The sequence below is a fragment of the Tribolium castaneum genome, chromosome 2 (assembly GCF_031307605.1).
Source record: "Tribolium castaneum strain GA2 chromosome 2, icTriCast1.1, whole genome shotgun sequence".
NCBI classification, from domain to species: domain Eukaryota; kingdom Metazoa; phylum Arthropoda; class Insecta; order Coleoptera; family Tenebrionidae; genus Tribolium; species Tribolium castaneum.
Window position 1 is genome coordinate 13,429,539 of NC_087395.1, and position 23,509 is coordinate 13,453,047.

Below are 23,509 nucleotides of genomic sequence, written 5' to 3' on the forward strand. Positions count from 1 at the left end.
TTAAGACAAAAGTTTCATATAAATATGTATCGAAAAATACTTCGTAAGGGAGCTACACCCCCTGAAAGGGGTGTTTCTTTTAGTGAGTTTTTATTAATGTTTCAGAAACCTTTACAGATAAGATTACAAAATTTAGTATAATCAGTAACCTCTATACGCCTAATCGAATTCGAGGATTAAATGTAGTAATTTTTAATCAGGGGCGTCCCAAACTGAAGGGGAGTTGGGTAAACAACACCCTAACAATTTTGGTTTAAGTTTTTTGAGATTTTCGGCAACACAATAGTAAATTCCATAGTTTTTTACACAAAAAAGATCTCTTGTGTTGTTTCGATACAACTCACCGTTTTTGTTTTTTTATGTTACAGACCATAAACCGCATGAAAATCAGGAAGGATGACCAGACCCAAATTGAAATCTGGGTCTTTTGGGGTTAGACCGCATCGGTTTTTAAGAAAATGTCGACGTTTTGGCAGTTCTTGTAAGGGGCATCTTCAGGACAGATTCTGACCGCGAAAGCCTCAGTTGATCTCTGATTTTCATATTGTTTATGATCTGTTAGACAACGTTTAAATTAATTTTACTCAAAAACAGTGAGTTGTATCGAAACAACACAAGAAACCATTTTTGTGTAAAAAAACATGGAATTTATAATTTTATCGCTGAAGGTGTCAAAAAACTAAAGCCAAAGTAGTTTGGGTAGTTTTTACCCTACACCCCCCAGTTTAAGATGCCCCTGATTAAAAATTTCTACATTTGATCCTCGAATTCGATTAGGCGTATAAAGATTATTGTCTGTACTAAATTTTGTATTAACTAAAATAGTTCCTGAAATATTGAGAAAAATTCACTAAAAGAAGCATCCCTTTCAAGGGGTGTAGCTCCCTTACGAAGTATTTTCCGACACTTGTTCATAAAAAAAAATTGTCTTAAAATTGAATGTTCTATTACTAGTTTAAATTTGTAATAATAAAAACGGAACACGCTGTATGTTAATCTATTAATTTAAACATATGTGCAAATTTTATTTGTTATATTGTACATATTATTCATATTTGTGCGACAAAAAATGAACCTCAAAAAGGACCTATAAAATGATGTTAATTGAGATTATAAGTCGTGTCCTATCGAAACTGATAAGAATGTTACAGCCCTGGGAAGTAGGGGTATGGAAAGACGTTTTTGCACCATAACTTTGGAATCATTTGACCAAATATTACAAAACTTGGTAGACTTACTAAAGAGAACATGCTTTTTAATCTGTTAATTATGAAAACCGGATACATCCACCCAGTTTCCGGTTGCAGCATTTCCGGGTCACATTTTTTGTGTTTTTCTAATTTTTTGCCCTCTTAACACTACTTTTTTATTGCCTAAATCGATAGAGTAATCAATTGCGAATAAAAAAGGTATAACCTTTTACACCGCTAAAATGCACCATTAAATAATTACTTTAATTTAAACAGAGGCATGCACTTGACCAAAATCAAAAAAGTATAAATTTTGAGCAGACGATATCCGTAGCAACGAAAGTGCATCTGCACTCAAAGCGCTGTCAAGTCCTGTCAGACACTTGTCAACTTTAACTTTGGACAATTTGGGGCTCTAAATTGAAAATATTTAATAAAAGGGTTTAGTTCAGTCTCTTAATCTAACCTACAAAAAATTTAAACCAATCTGATAGCATTTTTCATTGATTAATTCACCGAAAATTCATAAAAAAAGTCTTAGTCGGTACCTGATTATTTGTTCTATTCGGTACGTTTATTACACCAAATTCCGAATAAAGACATTAAGATTCTTAAAAGTGCACCCCTACTACGTGGGTGCATCTACTCGCTCGTCTTTCAGACACTACAATATCGCTAAATGAACCACTCAGTTCACATTATTTTGTAAAAAAGCACCGTTATTTTCGACTGGATTGTTTGCATTTTGTATTGTTTTTTTCCAAAATTTCGGTGTTGTCTTCAAACACCTGCGATGGTCGTACGTACATACAAAATAACCTGTAAAAATGATCAAGATCAAGCTTGAGTTTTTACAGGTTATGTCGTCCGTAAGACCGGCGCAGGCGTCCGTAGACATCGTTAGCTGAATTTCTAGAAGAAAACAATACAAATTCAGTCGAAAATACCGCTGCTTTTATTACAAAATAATGCAAATTAGTAGTGAACTGAGTGTTGTTCATTTAGTGTCTGGAAGACAAGCGAGTAGATGCACCCACTTAGTAGGGGTACGCTTTTAAGAGTTTTAATGTCTTTATTCGGAATTTGGTGTATTAAACGTACAGAATGGAACAAATAATCAGGTACCGACTAAGACTTTTTTTGAGAATTTTCGGTGAATTAATCAATGAAAAATGCTACCAGATTGGTTTAAATTTTTAGTAGGTTAGATTAAGAGACTGAACTAAACCCTTTTATTAAATATTTTCAATTTAGAGCCCCAAATTGTCCAAAGTTAAAGTTGACAAGTGTCTGACAGGACTTGACAGCGCTTTGAGTGCAGATGCACTTTCGTTGCTACGGATATCGTCTGCTCAAAATTTATACTTTTTTGATTTTGGTCAAGTGCATGCCTCTGTTTAAATTAAAATAACTATTAAATGGTGCATTTTAGCGGTGTAAAAAGTTATACCTTTTTTATTCGCAATTGATTACTCTATCGATTTAGGCAATAAAAAAGTAGTGTTAAGAGGGCAAAAAATTAGAAAAACACAAAAAATGTGACCCGGAAATGCTGCATCCGGAAACTGGGTGGATGTATCCGGTTTTCATAATTAACAGATTAAAAGGCATGTTCTCTTTAGTAAGTCTACCAAGTTTTGTAATATTTGGTCAAATAATTCCAAAGTTATGGTGCAAAAACGTCTTTCCATACCCCTACTTCCCAGGGCTGTAAAATTCTTATCAGTTTCGATAGGACACGACTTATAATCTCAATTAGCATCATTTTATAGGTCCTTTTTGAGGTTCATTTTTTGTCTCACAAATATGAATAACCATGTAGTTATTAATGTCATAAGGACGATAGGAAACAAATAAGAGACTTACAACTCGAGTCGAGTCGAGTACTATACTTTTTCTACGACCATCCAATGTTGAGGTTATGTCTCGCTACTAATACACTTCGCAGCATCGAGTACATGACCCAAAGAGATGAAGTTTTGAATAGCTTGCTCATTTTCCCAAAATAAGCTAACAATACATTTTCCGAAAAAGACTAAACACTATTTTTTAAACGCCAATTTACAGTAAAAAACTTCGTAACGCACTTTGAATTTTTCCGGGTGAAGATTCACTGTGGTATTTTCTACTAATTGCCTAATTTCTGGCGGAGTTTCAACAATTTCTTCTGTGGCAACACTTTCACTCTTTTAACAATAAATAACTTAATTATTAATAGTAATTAAAGCAAAATAACGCCAATGTAACACCTTGTGCATTCAACAATAATAACAGATAAATGTCAAATTAATTTGTCTAAGCTACTTGATTGATGCTTTGTCATAATAATTGATACGTAATATATTACGTGCTAGTTTTTTCTTCATTAGGTGGATGTTTCATAATGCCATGGTTGCTAGTCAACAAACCATTGCGATGTTGCCTACTTTCTACAATGGGAGTAAATAAATTATATTAAAATAATTAAAAATAAATGTTTTTTGACACTGTCGTAACAGTAAAGAACTAAGCAAAATCTATCAAAAACAGTTTACCTTGAAATCATTAGTATTAATAGTAACATTAAAAAATGGTGTTCTTTAATAATAAATAACTAAGAAAAATGTCGAATCAATAAAAAAACATACCTTTGTAAATCATTGAAAGTACTTTTTCTTATTTAAATTAAATCTGTGTCTATAATAGAACCGCAGATTAGATAATCACCCGGCGCCTCCACCATAAACGCTTCCTTGGATTATTTTCATTGAGATCAAACATTCGACACTTAAGATACAAATTTACAAAATACCTCTTCTGCATTCTTATTGAATTAAATTTTTATTATCGTACAAGTAGAAAATCTTTTTACGAAAAATTAAATTATGTGGTATAAAAAGTGAGTAAAAACTATGAAACCAGGCGTTTTTAGGTTAAACTTTTTGCTTCAAAAAAAGTAATTCAGAAAAAAGTACAACTAAAATCAACATCGTTTTTTAACTTTCTGGAAAAGTTTCTTATGTTTTTGGGTTAGTAACAAAAATGTCTATTTGTGATTTTTAGATTGTAACCCAAGTAAAAAATTATTTCATCTATTCGTGTTAACTCTCTTATTATACTGTAATATAAATCGTGTCAACCGTCTACTGTCACTCTTTTTTCAAATAATTCTGTTATGCGCATAATAATGTTACTTGTAACCTATTGTAACTTATAAAACATTACCTTTAAAACTTTTATAGATCGTTCATCACGAAATATCTCGCTAACTAGTGTTTACTAGAATTGTTTGTCACTATAAGAAGTCCATAGAGTCTAAGAAGATAAATGATCTGTCCACTTTAAATTGTGAACAACTAGCATCGACTTGTATTAGCATTCTTTATGCCTATGTGTAGTAATTTTTAAATTATGTTTTTTTGGACATTGTATAGTTTGCCAACGAAATAGTTTTCACTGGGTACAGAGAAAGCAGGAGGAAAGAAAAAAGTTTCGTTAAAAATTGTGTTATACTTTTTCCTCCCTTTCATCCGCAAAGAACTATAGCTTATAAATTTCCCATTTAAAATTTTTAAAATTTCAAACTTACAAGGTGGCCCAGGGGTGTGTAATCTATAACTTTTTTGCTATTCAAAATATTGCCATGTCGGTTTCATTTTACGATAAAGCACACAAACTAAAAATATTTTTATTATACACATGCTGTTGTACACAGGGTGGTGAACCAAAGTTATGTTTTTTAAATATAACACCCTACATATTTTTGCTTAATTATATTTCACGCAAATAATGTAACTTTGCAGGATGTATTATAGGTCAATCTCTTTTTTCAGAATTATTCAACATTTCGTTATAAAAAAGACCAATTTTTTAAAAATCACTACGAAGACGCCAATAAATATTTTCCAAAAAATTTTCAACAGAAAAACAGAATATCTTGCAATTTTAGTAATGTAAAAGTAATGCCAAAACGCAAAAAGTTGAGTGACTTATTTTTTTCAAATAAAATCTGAATTTTTTACACGTATTGATAGCATTTTGCATAAGCTTTCTAATGGTATATGGTATAAGGCATAGGTTAGAAAACACCGTTTCTATTTTTTATTATTTTTTTAAAATTAAAGGTAAAAAACAAATATTTTTTATTTTTTTACTAGCAATCTCTAAACCGATTTAAAAAAACTTTAGGGGCATGTAAGAAGCACGAAAGGCATTCTAATGAGCACTAAAAAATAATAACAAGCCATTAAAAAAATGCTTATTACGAAGTCATACTTTTTGTGTAACACTCTGTGTATTAAAAAATATAAATTTATATTTATAAATATAAAAATATAAAAAAAATATAAAAAAGTATAAATTTTAGGTGAACAATAATCCTAGCAACGAAAGCGCCTCTGCACTTGTAATGCTGTCAACATTAACATTGGACAATTTAAAGCTCTTGTATGGAAATCTATATATGGCCATTCACGGCGGCTCGCTAGTTTAAATAATTTTTTAAAAGCTATGGTAGATGGATTTCAGAATATTATCTCCTTATAGACCCTAATACTAATTGTTTACACACCTATATCTGAATTTTTGGGACCTATTTTTAGAAGCGCCATTAATTTAATTCGCAATTAAATACATGTTTAACTGATCACGTGACCAAATTGAACAAATGTGATTGGTCCACTCGCGTTGTTAACTTTGTTAAATTTTAACAAAGCTTTCTATAAGCTGGCCCTTAGTCAATATAGCAATAACAAAGGACAGAAGCTCATCTTTACCCTCACATCGTGGAAACAGTGATAACTGATTAAACATTTTATAATACGCCTAAAATTTTCAGTCACGTTATAAAAAACCGACATTTATTCATTCATTTACAATTTGCCCAGTCGTTTACAATATGACTAGGCTTTATATAATACGCCTAATTTTACAATTAGCCTACGACATATACATATATTGTCAAAGATGGTCATTTAATAGTGCAAATTGTAAAAACGATTCTGATAATAAAAAGAAGGCTTAACATGTTACTAACAAAAAAATATTTATTTTAGCAGCTCAAAGACTTAGAATGCCTTGTCCTACTAGGGTAGATAGAGCAAGAGATAACCGGCGCATTAGCATCGTGACATTCCGGAGGTCACCAGTGACCCACCCGACCGTAAATAAGCATTAAGCAGTATAACATGTAGCCCTTCGGCTTCCGATCAAGGCTGCTAGTAAATCACTCACCAAACTCCTGAGTCCTGGCAGAAATCCGCTATGTCCTCTCGCCCACAACACCGGAATGCCGGCGTGTTTGGCCGTCAGCGAGACGGTGAAGGCCGCAGGGGAATCACCGACAATCAGTACAGCAACGACGTGTTTCCCTTCGAATTGGTTGCACAAATTCCGGAGAAGGGCTGCACTGAAACTTCCGTTTTCCGGCAGTTCGATAACGAGCGTCTCCAGCGTAAAATTGAAGGTGTCTTTGTGCACTTTGGTGGTCAAGTATGACTGCGTAATGTTGAGAAGGGTCTTATTGAAAGCCCTGCTGTACGTCTGGCCGCTGGGGGAGGCGGCGATGGCGAAGTACAGCCGCCCTGGTCGAAAATTGGCGAAGTCGTTGACCATCTTCTTGTCATCTCCGTAACCGCTGACATGAACCAGGAGCAGAGCGAATTGGAAAAGGATAACCTTGCAGAAAGCGTCGTCGAAGCGTGGATTCAAGACCATCTTTCTAGGTTTGGGGGTGAGGAGTTGAAAGGGGGGCGCTTTACACGGTCATGCTTTCGGTGAGGTCGACTGGGAGATATTGCAATTCTTGAAGATATTACGGCGCATTATCGTGTCCAAATCGATGATCAGAATCAGAGTTTTCGACATGATTGGAATAAATTTTTAATTTTGTCCTGGTTTTTATTGCTTTGGTTACTTGGGTAAGGCGGAATATTTGATATTTGACTGATTTTACTTGAATTTCACTTTATTGAATTTGGGTTTGCTCCATTTGAATGGAATCATGTTTTCAGGCGGTGTCTCCTTTGCTTCAGCCCCATCGTCTGAAATCGAAACCAAAATATTATTAACAACTCACCTACAAAGGAAATGCATTTTATCAAACACTTATTCGCTCCAGTAGACCTGTAAACACACTTCACGTTTTCCAATTTCTTTCTCATCTTATTTAGAGTAAGTATTCAATCAGCAATATTAAAGGTAATTAAAAATAAAATTCGAGCACAACAAAAACATCACAGGCTTTACACGGACGATTTCAGAAGAATTAATAAGCAAGGAAATTTAAAATTTGTATCATAACCTTTATTACATTATTACAATTTCTATCTATTTATTCTTGCTAATTTTAAAATTTTCACCTAAGTCGTAACCTAACAAGTTATAATGGAAAACAAAAATTTTAACTTTAGGGTTAGGAGATGTAAGTGTCCCGGGATCCATCAAAAAGGTATACCGTTTTATGTTTTTTTGATACACGCTCTTTAAAATGGTTTCTTTGTGAACTGCTTTGAGTCCGCAAAATATTATTTTATAGACAAGTACTTAAAGCCGTCACTTTGCGAACTCTAATTTGTTTATTATTTGACAAAATAATTAATATTGTTTCAAAAAATCAGTCCTTACTATGACTGCACTTATAATGAGGGTGGATTGGAAATGTAAAGAATTTTATAATTTTGTTGTTTTATAGAGTTATTAGCTATTTCAAAATAAAAGAATAATAGCTAATAAATGTATACCTTCAATGAGAGATCTAATCATTAATCATTAATCATTTTACAGTTTTATCAATCTTATTAAAGATAATTTGGTAAAATACGACGTTGGCGTTTTTTTAGTTTTGAAACGGCTAATAGTATCAAAAAAGTTTGTATGCAACACTTCCGCAAAATAGTTTTAGAGGACTCATCTCACTTAGAAAATTTAGAACTCGGCTTCTTCGTCGCCTCATCCTTATTTCGATTCGTCCGCTAAAACTGTATTTTGCGGACTTGTTAAATAAATAACTATTTTGGTTAACGTAACAAGAAAATAGAGGCAAAAGGAAACCAGAGGCCCCAGGTTAAAATAAAGCAATTTATTATCTCAATTACTTCAGTTGCATGTTTGAAAGCGACAGAGTGCCAAAGTTCAAAAATTATTCACTTTTGCTTAGGTATTTTTTTGTTTCTAAAACAGTTTTTGAGATATCCGCTAAAAAATATTGTTATTTAAATGTAATTACTATTTAAATTATTTAAAATGTAATTATTTAAATAACTTTAAATGTCATGCGATAAATCATAACTTCGAAAAGAAAAAAGTCTTAAACTATATTTCTTGTTTATTTTGTTCTCAAATCACTTAGGGTTAAGAACGTAATTTCAGTGACGATTGATATTTTATGTTCGCAAATTTGAGGCATTTCTTTTAACAAGAGGTACAGAGGTACAGTATCCTTAAGAGTTTTAGCCTAAATTATCTTAATAAAATGTTTTTAATAACGGAGATAATTTTTAAGTTTTCTAAAATTTCTATTTATCACTTTGTTAAGATGAGCGCTTCAAAATAATCTTCCCCATTATTATGTTATACAGGTTTCAAACATTTTTTTAATATACATTTTTTAATTTGTTTTCCTTAGCAACGGTATCGTTTGTTGCTCTTTGGTTCCTAGGATATCGACAAGTTTTTTAATTGTTTTGCACCCCATTAGATATTAATTTTATTTATTTTAGTATAGTATTTTTTAACATATATTTGTTTAATGATGTAAGATTTATCATTTCCGCTAAAAAAAGTCAAAAAAAATGACCTAAAGCGCCAAAAACATGAACTAAAATTCTAATTTTGAAGAGCTATATCTCGTGAAAAAAGCTCAAACAATTTTCTGTCATATGAACCTTTAATTCAGTTTGATGTCCTTGCTCAGCAACCGAGAGATAATACGGTATTTTTGAATCACCCTGTATTAGATTTTCGAAAATGTTACTTTTATTATTATTTATTAATACTCTTCGTATTTTCTGAATGCCACAGCTGGATTCTGATATTATTGCCCACACAACTGCATCAAACATGAAACATTGTTATCACTGTAATAGTAAGCCTAAACCGACTATTGAGATCACAACTGTAACAATTTTGTTGATTAAAGCCAATCGACCTTTGATTTTTTTTATCTGAACAAAGTCAGTTTCCAACATTTCAAAAAAGATGTTATTGTATTTTCGTTATCAACAATATTTTACAAAAGTGATTTAAGCTAATACATTGCACGATAGCACCTGTTAAAAAAACGCCTCAACTTCGCGAATATTGTGGAAGTTGACTTAAAATTTTTTTTTCAATTTCTTTTAATAAATATAATTAACGTTTTTGACGGACAAATTTTCGTATGGTGATTATTAAACACGTTCAGTTAAGGCGGCCCCCGAGAACTGTCAAAATGATGTATTCATACTTTTATACATATCTCAAAAAAGAGCAGTACCGAACAAAAAGCAAAATGATTAGAAATTAATTCCCCACAAAACTACACATTTTTTATTTAGTATTCAATCCATTTTTATGGTCTGCTGAAGTTGTGTGCCAAACGCAAGATACTGCACAGATCGGAAAAAACTACACCATTCATCCACAACATCATTGTAAATATGCATGCAAAAATTGAACCCAATACTAGCAATAGCAAGGAAAAAATAACCTTTATAAAAATTTCTTTGAGAATGAGATTTTTTAAAACTTACCGCTTTCAAAATTTATTTGCCAGTTGGACGCGCCACAATGGTTTCCGGTTGAAAATTGTTGTCGATTTTGAGATATGTATAAAAGTAAAAAAGGGTAAAAACACGTATTTCTTTGATTTGACAGTTTGATTTTGACAGCTCTCGGGGGCGGCCTTAAGCACGAAAATAAAGTCAAATTTTTTCAAGCAACTTAATTATGACATATTTTTAATTTGTTTTTCTTAGCATCGATTTTTGCTCTTTTGTTTCCTCTGATGTCGAAATTAATTTATTGACATATTTGCAGATTTTTAAATTGTATTATACATCGTAAGACATTAATTGTTGTTTTTTTTTTCAACCGGTATATGTTTAATGTTTAACGTTTCCACTAACTAAAGTCAAAAAAAATATATCATCTGCAGTACAAAAAATTTAACTTAAAAGTTTAGCTTTGAAGAGCTATATCTTGTAAAAAAAGACTCAAACAATTTTTTGTCATAGGAACTTTTAATTCAGTTCGATGTCTTTTACCAGCACCCAAGAGACTGCCCGGTACTCTTAAATCAGTCTGTATATCAATATCTTAGAAGTCAATATTTCCATTATCGTTATCATTTCAATTATTTATTCAATTTCAAAATTCCATGCCCGATATGTGTCTGAAACCGAAAAACTATTAAAAAATTGTTTCGTGTATCAGATTGGTTGCTAAAAGCAATTTTTCCTACTTTGGTTTCACAAAATGTTCATTGTGAAACTAAAAGTAGTTTCACAAAGCGATCTTTTTTTAGTAATTTTTTAGTAGTTGTATTGGCAGAGCTGAACTGGAAGTCATCAGTCGTCTCTGTAATTTAGTGTGTGATCTGTCAACAGCGTCAAGTCGTTTATTAATAAAACCCGAATAAGTATCAATATAAAGAAAAAACAGTTTTTGATAAGTTGAATTAAACAAAAACGAACAACAAAAATAGAAAACAGAAAAAAAAAGTATATTACACTCGTTTTATATGACTTAATTGTGGCACTCATTCTATTGGAACACTCCTTCGTCGTGCTCCAAAATCATGCGTGCTACAATAGAACGACTTATAAAACGCGTATAATAATATACTATTGTCTATTTATTTGCGAAAAAAGTTTTTATATTTCACCGCTATCATCTCTTTTTAGGTCTTTGTTTAGCGATTAGATATCAACAATCAGGAAATTGGTAAAACGCAGTGGGGAGATACAGTGCTATTACTCGTACAATAATAATATTTCCAAGAGAACTCATTTTAGATAGGCCGTTAATAGCTCTGACAATTTCCTAGTGTTCACACAAGCCAACAATCTGAGAAGAAACGGGATCAGTATCGGAAAACTTTCCCCCGATAAAAATAAATTCTCTCCTCTTTAACGTCTAACGAGTATTCCACGTGCCATATTTACGTTATTTTCACACTCTCTTAGACAACTTGGCGGCCATACCTGAAAATTGGCAGCTCCAACCAAGCCTTATAAAATAATCATGTTGATGAAACGGCTGTGGAAAGCCCAACTTGGGTCTCTTTGTCAAGTTTTTCTCCAAAATTAGCAACAAAAATGGGTCCGGAAGGACAGCTCTATCGCTCGGACTGTCACCAGACTCTTAATTTATTTAATCAACTGCTTATCTGCAACGACTCTTTTAAAGCAGATAGTCTGATTCTGTACTCAATTGGGTGAAAATTGCGAAGCGATAAAGAATCTGAAATCTGCGTATTTTATGATCGCACAAATAAAGTCGGCTCGAAGAAATTTTAATTCTTTTATCTACTCGGTTTTAGAGGGAATATATAAAAAGCAAACTGGGGGGAAGTCTTTCGTTGGCAAATATTTGAGAATCCGTCATCTAATAAGGCGGGTGCATTCGTAAGCCGAAAATCTCATCACAAATTCGTTTCTTCCATCCACAATCGCTTCTTGCATTATTATCGATTTAGTGGAGCTGCTGGTGACAATCTTTTTTTTGCGAAGGGAGAAGCAATTTCAAATTGTGACGCAGAGTGCAAACCTTTGTGATTCCGCATAATTTTAAAAACACTAGATAAATATCAGCTTCTGTAAAGCAAATTTTATGAGGCGCTCGTTTCTTTTTGTTGAGATCGATGGCAAGGATCAGTTTTAAGGAAGTGATCTATGTAACTGTTTGTGCAATTTCTTTAAGTAATTGCGTTTTAATGACTTAAGTCTTAAAATGTTTGTTTTTGATCTGGCATTGGTCCAAACACGGGAAAAACACTTTATACACTTTATATTTTCTTCATTACAACGATTGAGTTGTATCAATATAAAATGAAAATTGGAAAGAGGAATATTGCAATATAAAACAGGGACATTATGCTTTATTATGGATGAGGGATACAGTTATTAACTTTTACATTTATAGACAGCTATTACATTTTTTGCAAAAAAATAATAATAAATGTGGCTATCTAATGCACTAAATGATTTCATCAAATAATAACTTCAATAAATATCAGAATTTCCAGTTGTAGCTCTCTGGATTAAAAAAATTACTTCTTGGCAATTTAACAATCAATGAATAAATATTTGTATAGTAATATTAAATTTTCGGCAGATATTTTAATCGCTGTATTGTATGAGATACAAGTGCCTAGAAATCTCATTTATGACAGTTTCGGGAACCTATGTTAGCTGGCCATTTATTTCATGTCAACTTTTCTACAGGATGTTACCAAAGATAATTTTATTTCTTAAGAACTTTTCTACAGGATGTTACCAAAAATAATTTTATTTCTTAAAAAATTACTAACACTATCTAACACTATTGGTCTAGTAAAAGTAAACAAGACGAAAACATTTTCATAAATTTTCAAAGAGTAAATATACAGAGTGTTCCTCGTAATGTTACGAAGCCTGCGCCTGTAGAATTCAATCAGCAATACACATTTCAAATTAAACTTGAAAAAAATTTTAAAAAATTGGAAAGTCTTTTCTAGCTTGTTCACCCCTTCAAAATAAAATCATATTCCTTTGAATCATATTCATTCCGTCCCTTGTCAGAACACAAGAAAATGGATTCTGAAAAACAGCAATTAATGACTATTAATGAAACAGTGATTAGTTTGACAACTACAGACTACTGTCATAGATTTCCAAAAATAAAATTATAAAATGTGTATTCTTTGTATTTAGTAATTTGTGACTTTTGTATATTTGGGTGCGTACATTTAGCGTAAGACTCGTAAAGTTGTGTGAAACACCCAGTAAATAGTTGTGTTGATCCAAAACTAAAAATTGTAGTAGTACAATGAATAAATAGTTGAACTTAAATATACAGGGGTCTGAAAAGTCGCGCACCACCGTGACACTACATCATCGGCCGATGCCCTGGATAACCAAAACAATGTTACAAAAAATTTAAGTCTTTTATTGTACTCTCCCTCAACGATACATAATGTTAATGTTTTGCAAACGCGGCGTCTTATTTTTATCGTAAATAATGGTTAAGAAATTAAACAGAAATCAAAAATAGTCATAAAATAAAATTAAATATAATATAATTTTATAATGAAAAATAATAATAATAGTTTAACTTGATAAATTTAGTATAGGTAAGAAAATTCAAAAATTATTTTAAATTTTATTTTGATTGGCTTGATTATTTTTTTGTTTGCTCGTAGATAGGTAGATTTAATCGTATTAATTAATTATTTGTGAAATTAAAAAAATACAATAAATTTAAACATCAAAAATCGGTTTCATTCCTCTAATCGGAAGATTAAAATTGTCATCTCACAAATTTTCACTCATTTATTTTTGTGCAATGTGTAAAGAAGTGCTCCCTTGATATAAATCAACTGCAATTCACTTATTTCATTTGTATTGTTATGAGGAACAAAATTCGACTTCAAGTCTTGTGATGCGTCATAATTTGAGTTCCTATGAGTTCCACCGTACGCTACAGAACCAAGCCAGACGGATTGTTATCGGTATCGGTAACAATTTCATTTTACATTCAACGCAACTTGCGTTGGAACACGAACAGGTATTTGGAAAAGATATCAGTCGGTAACAGGAACAGTTCGGAACTGTTCCGCAAAAACGTTGTTCCGTACTACTTTGACCAATGTTGAATTTTTCCAGAATTTGTTGAGGCTTTGATGTAAAAACAGAGCATGTGGATTTTTTTAACATTTTTTCGGTACCCTGGAGGACTACCCAATTAATCCCCTTTAATAAGGTGCGCGACTTTCCGGACAGCCTGTACAAGACGAATTTAAGTGCTGTGCAAATATTTGAAGAGAGAGTAGTGGTAAGAGAAAAAACAATTCAATATGGTGCAATAAAATGTCTAAGATTTATGATTTCTACGATATTGGAGGTATCTCATTGTCAAAAAAACAGAAAAATCGGAGTTTACATTTTCGGAAAACTTTAATTTAAAATCCGCAAATTCATTTTTTACTTTTTCCGATTCCTATTCCTTCATTTGACTGTTTTTAATAATTTTAACTTGAATTTAAAAAACATTAATAATACTGGATAAATCACGACGATTATCAACATTCGAGTAAGTTAAGACGATTTATTTTGACTTTTTGTGTTCAGTTCTTTTCTTTTAAAATTTTAGAGTACTTCTGTTAAATTTGTCATTATGAATACATAGTCATTTGGGGTAACCAAACGAGTGTGAGTGTTTAAAACAGAGGTACTCTGCTATTTAATTAAATCCTGCTATTAAACGATTTTGCAAATTCATTTTAATCTATTCCTAAAAAATCAATCCGCATTTTAAAATAATATATTTTCTTATAAGCTGTTATGACAATAATTTCTATTAAATTAGTCCACGTGGTTTACTGTCTATGTTATTACTACCTGATCGTTGTAGCTAAAGCAGGTATGTACCTGCTAATTCTAAAATTCAATTTGACCATGCATTTTTTTAAGAAAGCTTGTTTCCTTACAAATTTCTTAATGTTTTCTGTTAAGTGAAAGACAGTGCCTTTTCTGCCGATAATGGTGTCCACACCAGCTGCCGGCGACGGTGTCCGAAGTCCAAACAAGCTGCCGACCGAGAATTTTTAGATTTTATTGTTAATTTCAAATTAATTTCATATTTATCTAAACCAACGCTGAATTTTCCTAGCTTAAAATAGTTATTTACCAACTAAGACCTAATTTCTGATATTTTCTGATAGTTTCTTAGATAAATTCTGGTACGATTAAAATAAACTTCAATTAAATATTGGCTATCTTTACTTTTTACTTCTTCTGGTTGTTATCATTTCTTAAATCTACCCTGCGTGTGTTAGCTGATTTAAAACTATAAAAACGACAACGTCGCATTTTACCGATTTTTTTTTTAAATAAAATTGATAAAATTGTAAAATAGTAATTAATGGCTAGATCTCTCATTAAAAGTATAAATTACATTAGCTATAATTTTTTCGAAGTGTATGAACAATCTATAACAGCCTATTTTAAGAGAAAATGCGACCTTGGTGTTTTTATACTTTTGAAACACCTAATACATATTGTATTCTAAGTTTTCTGCCATAAAATTGAGGCGTTTATCTGTCAACAAATATTTCGCTTTTTAAAAAAAACATTTCAGTCAGCATCGTATTGGGTCAAAATATGTACTTCGTTAACAAATTGTATGTTGGATCTAAATTTGCTTCAATTTCTTCACCACGATTTTTTTTGTTTATAAATTTCATGAACAATCAAATCCCACATACTCGTTTAATAACATACTTTGTTATATTAATATTACAAACGTTTTGTCCAGCATTCAATTAATTCTGCAGAATTATTTGCCTCATTGCATAAGTCAAAGTAAACATTCAGCTTCCCCACATAAACTATCTCTTGTAACATAATCTGCTATTATATTTACGGTTATGCAGTTGGACAGTTGGTTCTGCACAAGCAACCGACGTCGGTGACCATCCCTAATTTTTTTGGGCACCGTTGCGGGCAGCAGAGGCACTGCCTAAGTGAAATAATGTGTTGCTTAAGTATGGTGGAGGCGCCGGGTCAGAGAAACATTGTGAACAATTTTCTTATTACTGCACAATTACGATCAATAAAAAAAGTAAATTGCTTTTCTACTATCCTAAATGCAACGTGCTTTATTTATCACAAAATACCAAAAGTAACGAAATTTTCCCTCACCAAAATGGATTCTGCAAAAACACATAGTTCAACCTATGTAGTTTCTTTCTAGCTCTAGCGATTTTTTAGATACTTAGGCTCTTCTAAAATAATAAAATTTTTGTTCGACGTGACTTTTTATATTTTACAAATAAAATAGAAAAAGTGCCTGAAGGCCTATGTTGGTAATATGTTGGATGTGGCCACTATTGGAAGTGTAATTTAAAGATTTCTGCTATCTATATTGCAGAAATTATTTTTTGGACCATATGTGAGTATTTTTTCCTATTTCTTCATTCAACCTGTTCAATAAATGCATGCCTCCACATCCATCACGTTTGCGATTAACTTCTATGTATTTGTTTTCTTCGAAGCCGGTTTGACTGTTCCTTAGTCTCTGGAGTGTAGTTGTGGATCCATGTTTCGTCAACAGTTATGTATCGACTCAGAAGCTCTCCAGAATTACAACGGGAAAGCTCCAAAGCAGCCAACGAATCGACCACAAGATTGCGTTTATTCTTGGCTGTAGGAATAAGCAAACACCAAAATCCTTAACCACTATGGTCTGAACAAATCCGCGCACTTAATTTTGTTAATCTTTCTAAACCATAGATCCCTTTTGACCTGGTTATTTTAATCAGACGTTCCAAACGATGATCATTTTCACGTCAAACACTTTACCCAGTTCTAAACGCTCTTAGACGATGGTACAGATACATCATAAAATTCATCCAACTCGGCTTTAATTTCTTTCGGTGGTTTGCCTTCTACATGAACGGTTTTAAAGCAGCATTAATTTTTTTTTCATTTTTCAAAAATAACAAAAGCTGGCAATTGACATGGTGGAAAATTAAAACTGTCTATTAAAAGATATTGTATTCTAAAAAAAATTGGTTCATAGACTTTCCTACATTTTGTAAGGACTTATCAGCCTACTCCCGACTGAACCAATTACGAACGATTTTATTGTCACCTATGAATTCGGAAAAACACAACTTTACGATCTTTACTAGGTTATTCTACGGTTTATTTCGCTCACTTTTAAAACAAATTTAGAAAAAAAAGTTATTTACCTAACGAGTTTTGAAAGTGCAATTTCCTACATGGGCACTTTGTGTGCTGCATGAAGTGCGAATGTAGAAAACTGCTTTACAAACAATATTTTTGATAATTTAGTTCTTTTTGCTGATGGGTTGGTAACAGGTCAAACAATCATCAAATTGACTTGAACTGTCACTTATTATAAAAAAGTATCGTTTCTATCTCAACGGTAGCGATATCAACCTATTAAATGTTTCTAGCCATTGTTGCAAAGTAAAAAACACTGCAGTGCGGGAAAGCCCGTTTCTTTCTAAAAGCTATGAGTACAAATAGTTATTTACCTAACGAGTTTGGAAATTGCTTTCCAATCAAGTTGGGTACAATATTTTTTTAAACGAATCTCTCAAAAAAAATATTTTTTATAATTTATTGTTTTTTGCTAATGGGTTGATACCCTAATTGGGTTGTCACTTATCCTAAAGAAAATAACCGCTTCTATCTCACCGATAGCGATACCAACCTATTAAATGTCCCTAGCCATTGTTGCAAAGTAAAAAACACCGCAGTACGGAAAAGTCCGTTTTCCCTGTGTGAAATCTATCTAAACGCTGTGAGACAAAAAAGTGTTTTTAAATCTTTTTCCAAACCTCCTTTTTGACAAATAGAGAGTAAACGTGAATAAAATGGCAATATTTTACAAATAATCTTATACAAAACATGTAAATACAGTTCAGAATCTATGTGTTATTCGTACATGGGATGAATACAAACTATTGAAAAATGGTTGTTCATTATCGTCATGTCACCTATAAAATTTAAACGTGTTGTAGCGCTTAGGCTACTTTCTGAAAAATAATGCAGAAAAACTTCGAATCTAAAAACCACAAAGAACCCAACAACAAAAGACATTAAAACATACTAATCAAGACGAATCCCAGATTTGAAACAACTATATCGAAACATGCAAAAAAGAAAATTAAAAGATAATAACAAAATTTGACAGTGATAAAAGTATTCACCAACTACAATAGGCATTTAGGTAAAGAAGCACAAATAATTTGAATTTCATAGTCGAGTTGATGAACAAACATTTTTAAACAGTCTGTATTTATACTACAAAAAACACTTCATTTTAAATAAAATATGATTTCACTGTTTCTTTTCCTCAAGCTCACTAATTCATTTTTCAGAGTAAAATTTTCCTAGCTCTGCAAAATAACTTTGTTTTTACGTTAAAAATTGAACTCTGATATTTGAAAATTTCCTTTCAGAAAAAGTATTTTATGCAGAATAAATTTAACATGAGCTCCCAATTCCATAAAAATTCTAGTAAATGCACGGTATCCAATACTTTTCTTCTAAAATATTTATCAGTTTTCATAATTTTTTTCTAATGAAAAATGAAATGAAAAATTGAAGATTCGCTCTAATACAAAAAGTTTGCAAACTTTTCTATAATTTTCCTACACTACTAGCTGTTGACATCTGAGCACTTACAAGTTTTAGTACTTTAAAGAGCGATATGTACTAATTACAAATGTCGGAGTGTATTCAAATGAATTACAACACAATGGTTAGCTCTTAAGGCTTTCATATAGTCTGCAATATCGATTAGCAAATGGTGGATTTTCGGGGCAATCGTAGCGCTTTTTCAAAAAGGGCGGGCCGAAGTTTTATCTAAAAAATATAAAAAAGCAAAAATCAAATAGTTTCAGTTGCTTTTATTTAAAAACTGTGGAACTTTGTCACATTAGTTAATTTTGTCACATTTTTCATTTTGTTTTATTTTTTATTGTAAACGTTTGTTATTTAAAGTGTTTTAATAAATCTTTTCGAATCCGGGAAAAGTTTGTAGTCGAGCGTCAATTGAATTAAAGCCCGGCAATTGTTTGTAGCATACCACACCCACAAAACTTCCAATAATGCCCCGGTGCGAATTCCACGCAAATTTTATGAACTTCCCCTCTTACCTTAAAAACCTCCGGAAATCGCCGCTTCATATCCCGTTCCGCATCTCAATAATCCGGGTCCTCACCAGCGCACCATCCCCAAGACGTCCAAAGCCTTCCGGAAAAATCGCCCGGAAAAAGCGTCGAAAACTCGTCCCGTTTTAGCGATTTGTTCGATTTTGCGGCGCGTTTACTACGGTCCGTCACGGCCGACTTCGATGATCGGGTTGCAGAATTCGGGCCACGGCACACTTGATTCTCGCGGCACGGAATAAGCGACGGGCCCCCGTCGGACGGAGGCTGTGCGCATGCGCTTGGGCCGAATCGATGGGACCCATCCCTTAACACGAGACGTGATTTTTCTTTTGTTTTCGCGTTTTGCATCATCACGACCATGACTCCGCCACTGTTGGGGCACAAGTGCGCTGCTGAGTCTGAAGACGCGATGGGGCCTCCGAGAGGCGACGCCCTTCGGGGCGCTGGCGCGCCAAGACCCCCAAGGTTAGGCTTGATTTTTCCCGTAACGAAGTTTCGAGATGACGGGATTTGCTATCCGCCCGGAATTACCGGAGTCGACTTGGACATCGATGTTTCCGAATTCTTTTAAAACATGATCACGAATTCGATGAAAAGTTGAACGCTTTTAAAAGTTACCAACGAGATATGTGAAAAACTTTCTAACAAATATACTGACAAAACCTATACAATAAGGAGAAACTTAACGTCTTTTCATGCGAGTCACCATCCAAAATAATTCGGAAACTTGACGGTTTTTGACACAAAAGAAAATCTTACAGTACCCTTCCCTGAAATAAGCACGGCTTTTTGCCAATAAAATCAAGTGTTTAGAATCTTGTCACTAGATAGTAAATGGGCTAGCAGTATTATAAAATATTTTTTATACAAAATGATGTATAAATAGAAGCAGCATAAATGAATTGTTTCAGCGAACAAGAATTGATAAGAGTAGCCTTGCAATTAAAAATGTACTACTCTTTAACATCTACCACGAAAAACAATTTTTATAATTCCTTAACGTTAGGGCTTTTGTTGTGAAAGTACAAAGTGTGTTAAAATGATTGTCATCTAGTTAACTTTGAATAGGTTTACATGTAGAAAAATTTGTATCGCTTTACTCACATGAATCCGCTGTCAATAAATGTCAAAAATGTTAGTTGTGAAATTCACAATTTGTTAGTTAATTACATTCGTTAAAAAGCAACCGAGAAACCAACTAAAATATTACACTGTGCAAGAAAACATTCTTATTATTGAAGCTTATTTCCTAATTGGAGACTTAATAAATGGAAAATGACAACATTCGATGTCTTAATAATCCTATCATTATAGTTCTATAAAGTGACAATTAAGATTATACAAGAGAAATTCACAGGTGACTAGATGAAAATTATTATAACATTTTTTGCTTGCTTATCAGCTTGTCGTCTAATGTTGATTATTTTAATATGCAGAGGACAAATATAGTGTATAGAATGATATTGGACGAATAGATCCAAAAATATTTCAAGAAATATTTTGCCCTTGCTCTTTCGCCTCAGTTTTCTTGTTTACTAATATACCTTTGTAGCTATTGGTAACAAATTATATTAGATACAAATAGAAGGTATTATTATGCTAAAGTACCTTAGACCTACTACAAAACATATTTTTTTAAATTGTCAGCCACACGTATTTTAGGTCATAGATTTTATTTTATTTCATTTCATATCATAATAGACCGGCAGCTCGCAACAGAAAAAGCCTGATAATCGTATACAGTATGCCCTTTAGAGTCTTGTACGTTAGGTATGTGCTGATTGATGTAAGATAAAAATTAAAATGTGCCGTCGGAGCCTTTCAGTAGTAAATTAAGACTTAAGTTCCATGAAAAATACACTTTTTTTAATGATCGTATACATATTGTCCCTCAACTTTGTAAAGAAAGTGTCAATCTTTTTATAATCGTATACATTATGCCCTTTTGGAATTGTGAAATTTACGTTATAAAATACATAAAAATCAAAGGGCATACCGATCCCATGGGGACAAGGTCTTCTTCTCCTCACCAACTAATGTAAATTTTTAATGAATAGTATGAAGGCCCCAACCGATTCGAATGCCGTTTGAGAAATCACTTAATTAAATGCTTATTTAATGAAAACCAAAACGACATACTGTTTTCGATCATTATCAAGTTATGTATTTTATTCCAGCTAAAGATTTCATACTGGCTTTAATTTTTTCATCATGTAGGCTTTGAAAGTATTCAAAAAACAAATAGTGTGTTGTATTGCCTGCGAAGTGCTTTTTCACATGAGGTGTCAGTCGACATACCATTACATTTGAAAAAAAAGTTAAAGGTGGCTGTGGTTTTCTGACAACAGCTAAACAAAAACCATATGCATCAAATGGTAGTCAAGAAAAAACAAAAATTGCCCTGTTTCAGAATTTTTTTCATACGTCACCATTTTACAAAATAATGAACTAAAATAATGATTCCTTTCATTGGCACCATACTGTATAGTAGACGGCATACTGTAATACGATCATTAAAAAATGACTTAAAAATTTACGCTAGTTGGTGAGGAGAAGAAGACCTTGCCCTCATGAAATCGGCATGCCCTTTGGTTTTTATGTATTTTATACAGTAAATTTCACATTTCCAAAAGGGCATACGATTATAAAAAGATTGCCAATTTTTTTTTACAAAGTGGGGGTCAATAAAAGCCCTTCGGACCTGTGCTGCACATATGCCATTGGCATTTGGCTGCATTTTTTCCATCAATTTTCATCTATTCTCATGGCATATTTTATACGATTATTCAAAAAAGCGTATTTATCATGGAACTTACTCGTAAGACTTAATTTACTACCAATTGATCAATTGAGACCAGTATGCAGGGTTATTTACATAAAACTTTGAGTTTAACTAGGTAAAATGAAAATCAGATCAGAAATTCAAATAAATATTATTTAATTATGAAATCATACCAGGATGTTTTATTACCTGTATCTTGTGGTTTCATTTTTTACTTGGCCGGTTTGAAGTCGTATGTATGTAAATACCGCTGTAGCATTTTTTAAACTTGTTTAAGCCGTACTTAGTGACTATTGCATGAAAAAATATACTTTTGTTATGAGTAGGTTTTAAAAAATATTCTCTGATAATCAAATGACACCTAGGTAAGTATAAAGATTGAACAGTTGAACAGATTCAAGATTCAAATGCTGCCTATTTTGTAAAAGTAGCACTAAAAACAAAAAAATTGATTATGTTTCTCTATGCGACGATCAAAACCGTTGCTAGTAGTAAATAACAAAAGAAACTTCTACTTTTGTGCAATAGCTATGATGTCGTGAATAGTTGCAAAAGCTCTTTGACTGTCTAACACTCCATTACAACACAAGCTCTTTATCAAAAAGCGGATGCGATACTAACTTGTAGAAAAAGGTAGTGAGAATTAAATAAATTGAATTGCAGAAACTGAGCTGAAACTAGACGAATTACCAATATGTTCGTAGTGTTAACAATTATACAAAACGTTGTAGTTAAAGTGCAAAATTTTAATACACATTCACATAAAAATTCTACTTTTCGGATGATTGATGTTGTATTGAAAAAAAATATTATTATTCCGATCTTACTCCTACGTATACTTAACTCTACTTTTTATAATTTAATTTATGAACTTTATAATACATTGTAAAGACCACACTAAACCTAAATAAAATAAAATACGGATACAAGGTTTCGGTTTAATAAAACTATCTGTCAATAATGTATAAGTAGAAATAATGATACCACCTATAAAAGCTATAAAGAATTTATGTAATGTGCTTCTGAAAGGATTTTCCGTTATGCGGGCATGTCCTTCTACGTACAGCAGACTATTATAATGGTCACGTGGCTTAGTGTGCTGTGTCAAACCAAAGTTGTAGTTACAGATAATTAGAGGCAGATAGTTAAACTAAAGGTTTTTAGACTGGAAATATATGTGAAAAATGTAATAATACTAATAATTGATTCATGAAACACTAGCCTGTACTTTAATGAAACTTATTAAGAAACAAATATTTAATTTTAAGAGGGCCAGTATCTTATCCTCCATATCTCAGATAATAAACAAAAAAATGTAAAGCAACAACTTCATTTGTAAAACAAATAACCTCTCTAAATTTTTAAATGACATCACTCTTTTTGTGATACCTCAAATGAAAGGTATTTTATTTATGACACAATAAATAACAAATGAAAAGTAGACTGGTTGAAACAATTAACGAACGGATATTTTATATTTTTAATGAAAACATTGCGAAATGTAGTAATACGAGTATAAACGTGTTAGTTTTTACACAAGCATGTTCAACATCACAAAGCATGTGTATTTGGAGTTAAAAATTTTCCATTTACTTAAAATACAAAAATTATTTCTAGTTTTATGTTAATATCCTTTGCAAACAATATCCGTTAATTGTTTTGAACATTATATTT

General features: G+C 32.2%; 1 protein-coding gene across 3 annotated transcripts in view; it reads right to left on the reverse strand.

Moving 5' to 3' along the window:
• Window positions 1–19,418, reverse strand: part of LOC657839 (uncharacterized) — a 105,404-nt gene extending 85,986 nt beyond the window's left edge. Inside the window, exons 1-2 of one of the 3 annotated variants that reach the window (XM_015983367.2) lie at window positions 19,039–19,417; window positions 6,402–7,210 (exon numbers count right to left, since the gene is read on the reverse strand). In XM_015983367.2, coding sequence (XP_015838853.2) covers window positions 6,402–6,884 — 483 coding nt within the window. In that variant the 5' untranslated portion in view covers window positions 6,885–7,210; window positions 19,039–19,417. Of the gene's footprint in view, window positions 1–6,401; window positions 7,211–19,038 lie in introns of all 3 variants that reach the window. The other 2 variants (XM_008201422.3, XM_015983368.2) reach the window with 2 other exon arrangements.
• Between the last annotated feature and the right edge of the window lie 4,091 nt (window positions 19,419–23,509).